Genomic DNA, 12,087 nt, shown 5'->3' on the forward strand with positions numbered 1-12,087 from the left:
CCATTAAACTAACTAACCAACACACTCGTGGCAATTTCGTCGATTATTGTTCTTAATCTACAAAATAATTAGAACACGTGTCAAAAACGTAAAGGGTATATATATTTATCCACCATGGGTATTTTTTATCAAAACACTGATTCTGATTATTTTGTAAATTAAGAACAACAATCAATGAAATGGTCACGAGTGTATTAATTAATTAGTTTAATGATTAATTTGTGATGAAAAATTTTTTGATGGTCAAAAGTTGACTCGGACAATAGTTTAATGACCCTCCTCCCATGCTATACCCTCCACACCCCAAATATGATTGATTACATAGCAAACAGCCAAAAAAAATATTTTTTGGGAACCTCTTTCCGTGTTTCTCTATAGTTGCTCCTTGAATAGGGGTGGATTGCAACAATTTGCAGCACAAATTAAGCTGCAACCGATGTGACCCATCCTGAGTCGTTGTTTTCAGATTTCCAAATTTTTCATTCACTTGAAAAATAAATGCGCTTGCCCAGTCTTCAACACGTTGTTGTGTTGATATTTTCCAATTTCTCTCTCTAAAAGACAAGTAAGTTAGTAAATATGTTGCTTTGATATTTTCCAACTTGTCTTTCTAAAGATAAATGAGTTAGTAAAATCAATTAATATGAACTGCTACGCAACCAAATTTAAATTGCAAATTAGACTCTAATCAACTGTTATGCGATTCAATTTGAAGCACAAATTGGGTTCTAAATCATACTCACAGACTAAAATGGTGGAGACATCACTTGGCAAGGTAGCGTGACATATTTTGAAAGTTACCAATTAACTATTTTTTGGAAATTTTTTGAAAAATTTTGCTGTAACAGAATTTTTATAATATATTTAGAGATATTTTAGAAAATATTTTGAGATATTTAAGAGTAAACGAGTTTTTAGAATATATTTTAAAATATTTTTTAAACATTAAAAGAAATTAAACTACCTTTTTAGAGTATTTTTTAAAAAATTTTATGTGTACTTAAAAAACTAGTTTTTGAAAAATTCAGCAATTCAATTTGAAGATCGGATCTAACTAAGCATGAGCCATTTGAAAGGATACTAGTGAACAAAACTTTCCCTTTCTTGAATATTAAGCGTATGAATGATGTACAAACAAGCATTCCACTATTACAACATACGGGGTACTATTTGTCAACAATTCAACTACGAATAAATACAAAAGGGCCCTCTCAAACTAACTCCACGCTAGGCAACTGAGTTGTCAACGAGGCAAAATTCCAAGAATAAAGAAAGCCACAGGCATCACATTTTAGTCATCAGATTACCTCTCAACTAATCCACCGGAAATTATTAGCTGCCTTCCTTGTGGAAGAGGATCTACAATAGAAAATATCCAAGTCCAAGATTGACTGAAAGCTGCCGTTTTCATACATCAAGGAGACTGCCATTGATTCATTCATCATTCTTGACAAACCACGAATTTATACTTGTCATGGCTATTTCATTCCTTCATTCATTCATCTTGACTAAGACTAAGATGGGGAACCTCATCAGCATTTAAGGGGAAATATCAAATGAGACCACATACTGTTAAAAACGTCTTCTTCCCATACATGAAAATTCAGCTTGATGTATACAAAAGAAAATGATACTAAAATTTATCATATTACAACATTAATGGAACAAAATTCTCCTTCTCACACATTGGCCGATTGGATTTGTGCAGCAGAATTTTACAACCAACAAATTAGGTCGAAAAGAATATACCCATCAGAGGTATTAAGCAGCTCGAAGCAACCGCATATCTCTGGCCTCCCCCAATGTACTCCAACTCAACACGAACAATTAAGCAGGAAAATGAAAGGGAGAAATGAAAGAGTACAATTTAAACCTAATCTGTTAGTAGTCATTCACCATCAACTGCAACAGTCACGCATCTATGTTCACCATGCCCGTAGCACACGAACCCCCACCCATATGAGTCAACAGATTGAGTGCAAACTGAAAAAGGTCAATACTAACTAAAGAAGAGCAAAGTAAAAGCCAAATAAATATACTCGACTGATGATGTCTCCTAACTTAAATGTAGATGCATATTTCAAGCAACCATAAGGGATAAAACAGAGATATTCAGTCCCATGCACTAGTTACTCCAGGGCCATATGACCCAGCATACCCGCCAGGAGCACCATAGCCACTGCTGAGGTTGCCTCCACCATAGTAGTCTGTTACCCCTCTGGTTAAAGAGGATTCTCTCCTAAAATCACGACTACCAAACCGACCTCCCCCACGGCGACTTTTACCATGGGCAGAACGAACTGCAAAGCGCGAGAGCCAAGCAGGTACCTCTTGATTTGCTTCCTGCATCAGATCGGACAATGACCTGGCCAAAGACGTATTATTCTCATTGAAGAAGGCAGTGGCTAACCCAGTTTTCCCTGCTCTCCCTGTTCGTCCTATGCGGTGTACGTAATCATCAATGTCATTTGGAAGATCGAAGTTAACTACATGTGCAACATGGGGAATATCAAGACCACGTGCAGCCACGTCTGTTGCAACCAAGATTGGAGTGTTGCCACTTTTAAATGACCTCAGGGCCTGTTCTCGCTCCTGCATACGAGTAAACAGATGACAATTTCTCTCAGAGAATGATGGAGAGATAAATGCAATTGACTGCTCAACTTTAAAAAGTAATCATGCAGGGTGGAAAACATTTTTCTTTTTGGAATTGAACATAGCGAGCTCTTCTTCTTTTGTTTCCTCGAGGTGGAAATGTAGAATAAAAGGCAAATTTGGCATACATTGACAAAATTCCAAAATGTAAATACACTGGAGAGGCTCTGCTAAGTATAACCCTTACGAAAGCTACCACCAATTGTTTGGTTTAGGATTTAGGAACGGGAGACTAATATAAATGCATTGTCTCAACAAAACTTATATCTCCAGACCAAGGAATATAGCCAGTAAATGGGTAGCTATTTGTCGATATTAGCTACATCATAGGGCGAAAAGTCTTAAATCTCTTGCATTTAGTGGTGTACATGCATGGACCTAGATTGTAGATGGTTCAAGTTTGGTCAGTAGGGACTAATCATCTTGTGAGAACACGTATGCAGCTGTAGATCAGCGACTTTTACTTCCCATAGCAGGGAAAATACCAAGAGACAAGGCTAAAGGGGAAAGTGCCCCCTCTTACTGCATCATCAAACAACCAAGGAATTGGCCTTGAAAATAATTCCCCATGGTCAAAGCTTTTCAAACAGTAATAAACCTATGTTGAACAAAGCTTCATAACTCAGCAATGTGTAACTAGTTATGGCCAGTCACCACTGCGATTGCACAAATCAATGTCAATGAAGTCTTAGCAATTAAATAAAGATATCATCCAAACAACAGGGAGGCTATGATAACCTTAGTCATTCTCCCAAACATTTTCTGGTTAAAACATAATTTGGACAAATTATGCATGGTATTACCTAAATAATATACTAAAGTCATTTTTTTCCACCAGCTATTTAGCATTTCAAATTTCTTAAACTAGTAATAGCCAACATAATAATGCAAAATATCAGCAAGCCAAACTATTAGAAATATGGCATTGTTCTTAGCACAAGTCACATAGACAAGCCATTATAACAAGAGATCATACATGGCACCGAGTATTGTTTCAGTCAGGCATATTGAGTAGCTATTTAAGTTGGTAAAAGAGTATATCCAATCCAAAACTTATGCCAATGCATCTTGGTTTTCCAAAAAAAAAAAATTAAGCAAAAATTCAACTTGATTCAAGATCAAATGTTATGCGGCCAATATTTTAAACATCAACATGGGTGAATTTTTGACAAGAAACTTTATTGCTTGATGTTTCAGAATCAAGTAAACCCTTTAAAGATAGGAGATATTTTTCATCATTGAGGAAATACTTACCCACTCGTACCCATATTTTAACCCATGTGATGATCGGGAATAAAAGGAATGAAGTCAACACAAACTTCCTCAAGCTAACCTTTTGCAGGAAACAAACAAGTGATCTTCATGGTCACTTCATATAACTAATGAAGTTTAGTTGATATTGAAACACCAAGCTATTTTTATGCACATTAAACTTTGACTGCATCTGTTTTCATACGTGAAAATTAACATCTTAACTCTTTAAAAAAACAATTTCGAGAAGACCAATGAATCTAACTCACAATTTCATTTAGAGCAGGAGATGCTAATATGATCAAGGACTTGCTAATATGAGCCAAACCTAATTTTTTAATTCAAAAAGAATTCCTCAACAAGGATAAACTAACTTTGGTGAGCCTATCTTGAAAATAAATAGAATCTAGCATGCCTATCTTGAACCCCACTATAAAGAGCGGCCATAAAGCTGGTACCAAAATTGAGTTCTCATGTAAAAGATATTCAATCTTATGCAGGGAGAAAGTAGCAATTACCATTTCCAGTTCCAAAAACAATCAGTCACTCCTAATATGAAGCATGGCATATTACCTTTTCCAGGACGGAATAGAAAATAAAAGCACCATCAAATCACAGATTTTAACAGGTATAAGTTGCCTACTCGTGTAAAACAATCAGAAAACTAGATACATCACCACCGACCCACAAAGTAATTTGTTCCACCAACCTCAAAAGAATATTGGTCTGTCTGTTATAAAGGTGGAAGGTTGATAAAAAGCAAAACAAGTTTAAAACATAATTAAAGTCTTGGCTTTGAGAAAAGCATGAGAAACTCAGAATGGAGCTCATCTAATTCTAAGAAAACATAGCATTTATCAAACTTCAGCAACTATCTTGCCCTCAAACCTTTTATAACATAATTTGATAGATACTATTTTCCCAATTAAGTTTAAAGATGTAGGAAGCAATTTATATCAATTGTAGCATCTACACCAGTGAAGAAGTCCAAACTATCTCACTATTTTCCAATCTATCAAGTCCTAATTCCTTGAGGAACATCTTCCCTTATTTCCTGACTACCTTCCGTTTTCTCCAAAAGCTTATAGCAGGCACATTGAATCATGCTCATGAACATCTATTTATTAGTTAGAAGCTCATTCAGACTTGGCTCAACTAGTTCCTTGAATTTTCTGTATCTTTGCTACTTCCACCTCATGGATAAATATCAGCTTTGACAACAATTGATATGGGCGGAAGCATGTGAAAAATGGAAAATATTCGTTCACAATTAAAGTTTTGCTTTTTAGAAAAAACCAAGATGAACCTATCATAGGAGGCGGAACATGTTAGAAGTTCATGAGTAAAATGATCTCAAAGTGGAATTCGTACCATGGAATTATCAAAACATCATCACAATGCAAAAATTATAGAACTCCAACCTCAAGCAAAAATTATAGAACTCATTGTACTTCTTATCCTTTTGCCTAATTCAATTCCTTAACCTTCTTACTTATTTGTCAAACACAACTCCTCCCAATTAATCTTGACAAATTTGTCATGCATCAAGCTGGGAAACTAACTGAACCCTGACTTTTAACTAAAAAGAACATCATAAGTTATGTTCATACTAAACTCTAGTAGTTATCATAACCACAGCTAAATCTTAGCCTCAGATAAATAGAGAGAGCAGCCTCAAAATTTAGGAAACCTCATTCCTTTTTTCTTAAAAAAATTTGTTTTGGTTTAATAATACCAACTTTTGAAACATGGTCTTTCTTCAGGAAAAGTGTTTTCAGTCGAAAAAATCAAGGGCAGGAATGATGCATTGGATCTAAGCGTTGATAGTGGAGATGCCGGTTTTGCATTTGTTTTACTAGAAAACTTAAAAGGAAGAATGGAGAATATAATCACAAAGTAAAGTACAAGACCTAACAGTGCGCATTCAGCAGATGCCATTGCAATTATTGTGAAGAAAATTAAACATGGGAAAAGCCACAGGCTGAAATGCAGACATAATAAGTGAGGAAAGATTAATCCCAGCACTGCAATATCTACCACTAAAAGAGCCATACATACCTGCTGTGTTCTGTCACCATGAATAGCAGTAGCAGGGAAACCATTCACACACAGCCAATGTTCCAGAGCATCAGCTCCCTTTTTCGTCTCCACAAAAACCAATGTAAGAGATTGCTGAAAAATGAACACAGAATGATCAACTTAACTGCATTGTGATTCCTAATGATGATCACACCAACTTCGCAATAGCCAAGTAAAATACAAGATGAAGCGACATGCTTGCAAACAGAGGGAGGAAAACAAACTAACTTAAGGATCATATAACCTATCCTCATTGTTTCACAAAGAAAGATGTGAAATATTAAAACCATGACATACAAAAATCTACAGAAATCTTGATCAAAGGAGGCATGCAGAGTACCCAATAAAATGATAAACATAATTACAGCACTTGATCATCTTTCAAGGATATATGTGATACACAAAATGGTAATTGGTGACGCCAAAACAGATTTCCAATAAAAGATGCTGATCTTTTAACATAAAAAGCATAAAAAAAAACTTTTTGTTTATCTTTTCATTGGCAAACAAAATTTCAATGTGCAACTCAACTAAGTGAGATACGCCCTCCATTGCACAGATTTTAAACCTCAAAGAAATAACCAAAAATGAATAAAATAATTAAAAAATAAATAACCCTTATGCTCAACAGTAACATGTATACCCCCTCCAAATCAATTCTCGAACACCCGATTACAAGAGCACAAAAATTATAAGTTTCCAGCTTGGTATTTGACTTGTTACTTGAAAAAAAACGTTACTGCTTCAAAATAAAGTATCTCGGCAGATTCTAATTGCCACTGTCCAAGGAGAGGTGAACAACTTATAGTTGTTATCCATCATGACAAAAAAAGTAACCCTGGCAAAAAAGCAGTTTCCACATTTAAAACTGTTTACATTGCACACATAATTGTAACTAAGCGCAATTGAAAGAGCTCAAAAATGCTTTAAATGAATGAAAAGGGTTTTAAAAAAAACCTTATTCATCTCCACCATAAACTCCCAATACTAGTGACTGCAGCATTACCTTGCCATGAACACCATTTGCCCTCTGCGCATGAAGCAGATCCATAAGATGGCTTCTCTTGTCAGACTCGTGAACATATTCAACTCTCTGGACAATCAAATCAGTACTTGACCCAACTCTTCCAACAGCCAAAAATACATAACTGGACAAGAAATCTGCAGCCAGCCGCTGCATGCAACCAAAAGAGAGTGAATGAATGATTAAAATGAATTCGGGAAAACATTGAAAGGGAAGCGACGAAATGGGAACACGCATACCACAAACAAAGAAAGCAAAACTGGGTGCCAAGAAGTCAAAAAATACACAGCATGAGAAATAACATTAAAATTATTCAAGCATAATGAAAATATGTGAATTAGGAGATGCTTTATAACCAGAGGAAGAGGAAAGAAAAACTCAAAAAACTTCCATTAAACCATGCATAAAATGCAGAACCTATTTTGCTTGTAACAAAAGAAGAGTTCTTAATGAATATCAGCATATAGTCATAGAAACATGCATCCATGAGAATAATATGCAGTAAGCAAACAAATTCCAAATCAGCAGTGGACATCTAGTAAGCTTGCAAATAGAAAACAAACCTGTATTTCTTTGGGAAAGGTAGCACTGAAAAGCATTGTCTGCCTTGCACCAGGAGGAGGCATGTCCATCTGTTCCACAATTCTCCTTATTTGAGGTTCGAAACCCATATCCAACATTCGATCAGCCTCATCCAGAGCTAAGTACCTAATTAATTGTAATGAGACTCTTGCTCTTTCTAATAAATCCACCAACCGTCCTGGAGTTGCAACAAGTATATCCACTCCTCTCTCAAGATCTCGAAGCTATTGAAAGTGGCAAGGAGCAAAGCATCAGAATGAAGCTCATAGCATAGGGTATATTTCAAATTTCATGAATTTTACAACAGAATCTGTAGTCATCCAGTACAAGAAGAAAAATATTAGGCTTTCTTCTAATAACATACCAATGACTGAATAAACGAACAATACCTAACATTGATATAATGATTCCGAGCTGAATTATATTCGGAGTGCAACTTAGTCATAATAAACCAAAGAGTGCTCGGCATTCTTATCACAACATCTTGGAAAAACCCTCATTAGGTGGATACACCCAATACTCTCAAAGAACAAAGACCAAGTACATAGAGTTAAACATACAGTAAAATTGTGAAACTGTTGCAGATTTGGACTTTAGTTTAGTTTTCTACTCTTGAATTCAATAGGTTATGCCTAAAAATGGTGCAATGGCAAGCAATTGAGATGCAGATGTTTCACCACCTGAATTAGTCTTGCTCTTCTTAACGTGAGGAGGGCTATGTACTCTTCACAACAGTTAGGAACTCTAAATTCATGCATTTTTTTGGTTATTTTGCTGGGTTTCAGGGATTAAATCAGTAGACAATGTGAGCAGATAGCTGCAATCTGCTTGTCAAAGAGCTTCCCTTCCTTTTGATGATGAACTCCTCCCCTTTAAACTCAATTCCCCTTAATAATTATAACAAATAAGCGGTTTATCACTAAAACAGAAAACTTAAAAGTACCAAAAGCTCAGTAAAGAAACAATAGATTTTACTGCTCTCTATTTGTGTCCATAAGGGAGAAAGAACCTAGAACAAGGAAACAAATAGCACTTCCAAAACCCATTATGTTTAATGTGTAACTGCAGTAACCCACACAAAAAGTAAACTATGCAACAGATGCAGAAGCACCAATGACTATCCATGCTTAAGACTAACATGAGCAGCATTATCTCTTTTTGGTCCCCAGGAGAGCTCAATTCTGGAGTCTAGACAGTGTGGTGGACATAATCTTTGTTAACTTGCTGCAGCAAAGGGAAACTATACAGACATGAAAGTAATAAGTGAGGACAGAAAAAACAGACCTGTTGGTTAATAGGCGCACCACCATAAGCAACCACCACTCTCACACCAGTTTGATATGCAAATTTTTTAGCTTCATCATGGATCTGCACATCAAGTATCAAAGTTTAGCTTCTGGTAATAGCATGCTAAACTAAAAAGAAAATTGCAAACATAACCAAGTCTCAGAACCCACTTGGCAAGAGAGCTCCCTCGTTGGAGAAAGAATAAGAGCAAGTGGAAATGCCATACGTGGCACACGTGGCGGTCTCTGCCCATGCTGCCCTCTCATTATACCACTAATTATGGGGAAGCAGAAAGCTGCAGTCTTGCCTGACCCAGTTTGTGCACAAGCCATCAAATCTCTCCCCCCAAGTGAGATTGGAATTGCATAGCGCTGCACAGGTGTAGGCTTCACATATTTGCACCTTCTAATATTTTGATTCAAAGCATCACCCAAATCAATCTCTGCAAAAGTATTCACAGGAGGAGGCACGTTTTCCCCACTGGTCTCCACTGGAATATCTTCATACGCATCAAAATTAATTCCTGTATTCTCCTGTTGAAACATTTCTTCGGTACTATCATCATCTCCAAAAGGGTTGACCTCCCGCTCCCTGCCACGGCCCCAACCACCACTTCTGGTGTTCCAACCACTACCTCCACGACCACCAATACTGGCACCACTGCTGCCGCTACCACCACCACCAAGCCTAGGACCACCCCAACGATTCCCTCCACCTTGAAAAGAGTCAACTTGGCCCCCAATACGATCATTTGCTGTAGAAACAGAGCCAGCATAAGAAGCAGCTGGAGCAGATGGCGTTGATGAAGGAGCAGGCCTATTCCTCAAATGGGGTGGCACATATGCTGACCTGCCTGAACCAGAATTACTTCCCACACCCCCATTATTTGCAGAACCAACAGCACCACCAGCAGCCGAATTCTCAGCTGCAACTGAATCAGCCCATGAAGTTGGCATAGTCAAACAATACCAAAAATGTCAATTTGCTTTTTCCTCCTTTCTAAGGATTATTGCAAATTACCCCACACCTCTTGAACCAGATTTACTCGAATCCTTGAAAATGTACTCGTTTTAGAAAATTCGTGTGTAACTTTTCGTCACCATCAAATCAAACCCCCAAATAAGTTTCCAATCATACTTTTCCTCAGCCTAACTTGAAACACCCTGATACACAATTAACCACAATATTCAAAAGAACAGAAAAGGAAGCATTAGTCAGTACCTTTACCGAGAACCAACTGTCCACCAAAAAACAAGATACCCAAAATTCCCTTGGCAAAAATAAAACAATGAACAAAACAATTTCCATACAAAAAAAAATGAAAATCTAATTTTACACACAAACACGCACCGACACACATCATCACATCCATGCATAAACAAATCGCATATTCTTACGCAAAATACTTTCAATCGAGCACACACACACAGAGAGAGATACACTCATACACACATATCTAAACAACAAAAAGCCATTTAAAACAAAAGAGCCAACAACCAGAAAAAAGCCAAAAAGGGTCCACGAGAAAACGAAATGCATGACGAAATCCGTTCTCAAAAGCCCAGAAAAAAAATAGGGCAAAAAGCATATTGGCAAAAAAAAAACCTACCTTTAAACGCATCGGAATTTTCACAAAAACAAAAATACACAGAAATAGAGAGAGACAGAGGAAGAGAGATGTACATACAATGATAAATCAAAAGGGAAGAACAGAAGAGGAATGCAGAAACCCTAATTTCGCGATCGGAGGCTAGCTAGATAGAGAGAAAGCAAGCAAGTCGAGCGATATATATGTGAGGAAAAAATATCTCTCTAATATATATATAGATATCTATCTATCTATCTATCTTCTCTCCTTTTGCTTTGGCTAATTTTTCTCTTTTCTTTCGCAGTACAATTTGTTGGTGGGTTATTGTTTGGTAAGTAGAGAAGAAGAAAGGAAGAGAGAAAGAAAAAAGTCTAAAAATTTGCTGTTTTGTTTTTATTTATTTATTTATTTTTTCTTTGGTTTCGAATTGGTGGGTGATTAGCTCCGTACATTGCGTTTTATTTGGCTGTGTACGTTACGGCTGAAAGAGTGACTGAAGTAAGAGGCTGAGATTGGACTCATGGGTACCCTTCCTTCACTTTTTCTTTTTTTTTTTTTCTTTTCTTTTCCTTTTTTTTTTGGTACAGAAAAGTTTGGATGGATTCGCCTCAATCACCGACCGTCTCACAGTCACAGGATAAGCAATGACCCTGGATCCATATATCACTTATAGATTTTTACAAATCGCCTATCAATATATTTCTCACATGGACATTACATACAACTTTTTGTAAAGAACTGATCTTGCTTCACTTTTTCTTTTGCTATACATATAATTTTTCATAATTTTTTCTTTGAATTTTCTACTCCATTTAATTTTGAGCTACACATTTTCATTCTTTTTTTTTCTTTTGGGTTATAAGGGCAAGAGTTGAATTTACAATAAAAAGTGTGTTTAGATAGCTCAATTTTGCCAAATAATATTTTCTTGTATCATAAACATATTTTCCAATCCATCTTTTTATATTTCCAATAACCTTTTTATCTCACATATATTATAACATAAAAAGTGCTACTGTAATTATTCCAAATAATATTTAAAGTCGAGATCCAAATTGGTTATGTATACGACAATTGTGTTTGATAAGATCGATGAAACTGTTCATTTAGGTCTTGTTTGGGGTTGTGGTATATTTATAAAAAGAATGTTTTTAAACACTAAAAGTACTTTTATGGTGTTTGATAATTAATTTTTCGTAACTCAAGGAATCGATTTTAGTAACTTAAAAGCACACTTGTTAAAAGTATTTGTGTTAGATGTGCTTTTTTATAAGCAATCGCAATCACAAAAGGGCCCTTAATTCAAGAAGGAGAGCTTTATGAACAATTTAAAATTCTTTCAAATTTGTTCTACATATACAATTCACACTTTTGCTTCAGTTTTTCTTCTCCACTTAATTTTCAATTACTCTTTTTTTTTCATTTTTGTTGTTAGGCTTGCACTCTTAGGTTAACTAAGAGTTAAATTTGCAATTAGTTTAAAGTAAAATAAGAATTGGTGATATGACTATAGATGGTTGGTGACGTATACAACGGTTGAGCTGGTAATGTACACGGAAGTGAATACTTAGAGAAAGCAAACTTGTACCCAAATTTACCAACTTTCAAACTTTTGACATAT

At 36.0% G+C, this 12,087-nt stretch overlaps 1 protein-coding gene across 1 annotated transcript; it reads right to left on the reverse strand.

Moving 5' to 3' along the window:
* Nucleotides 1-1,570: 1,570 nt before the first annotated feature.
* Nucleotides 1,571-10,773, reverse strand: LOC113698271 (DEAD-box ATP-dependent RNA helicase 37-like). The gene is made up of 7 exons (XM_027218038.2): nt 10,566-10,773; nt 9,049-10,041; nt 8,876-8,959; nt 7,573-7,815; nt 6,992-7,159; nt 5,965-6,078; nt 1,571-2,592 (listed from the first exon to the last, which is right to left on the reverse strand). The coding sequence occupies exons 2-7, from the start codon at nt 9,832-9,834 to the stop codon at nt 2,113-2,115; spliced, it is 1,875 nt and encodes a 624-aa protein (XP_027073839.1). The 5' UTR covers nt 9,835-10,041; nt 10,566-10,773; the 3' UTR covers nt 1,571-2,112.
* Between the last annotated feature and the right edge of the window lie 1,314 nt (nt 10,774-12,087).

Source organism: Coffea arabica, chromosome 1e, assembly GCF_036785885.1.
Source record: "Coffea arabica cultivar ET-39 chromosome 1e, Coffea Arabica ET-39 HiFi, whole genome shotgun sequence".
NCBI classification, from domain to species: domain Eukaryota; kingdom Viridiplantae; phylum Streptophyta; class Magnoliopsida; order Gentianales; family Rubiaceae; genus Coffea; species Coffea arabica.

Coding starts and splice junctions, on each gene's coding strand:
- LOC113698271 (XM_027218038.2), bottom strand. CDS start 9,834: ATGCCAACTTCATGGGCTGATTCAGTTGCAGCTGAGAATTCGGCTGCT. Junction 8,960..9,048: donor CGAGGGAGCTCTCTTGCCAA/GTGGGTTCTGAG, acceptor CTTGATGTGCAG/ATCCATGATGAAGCTAAAAA. Junction 2,593..5,964: donor ATGGTGACAGAACACAGCAG/GTATGTATGGCT, acceptor ACTCGTATGCAG/GAGCGAGAACAGGCCCTGAG.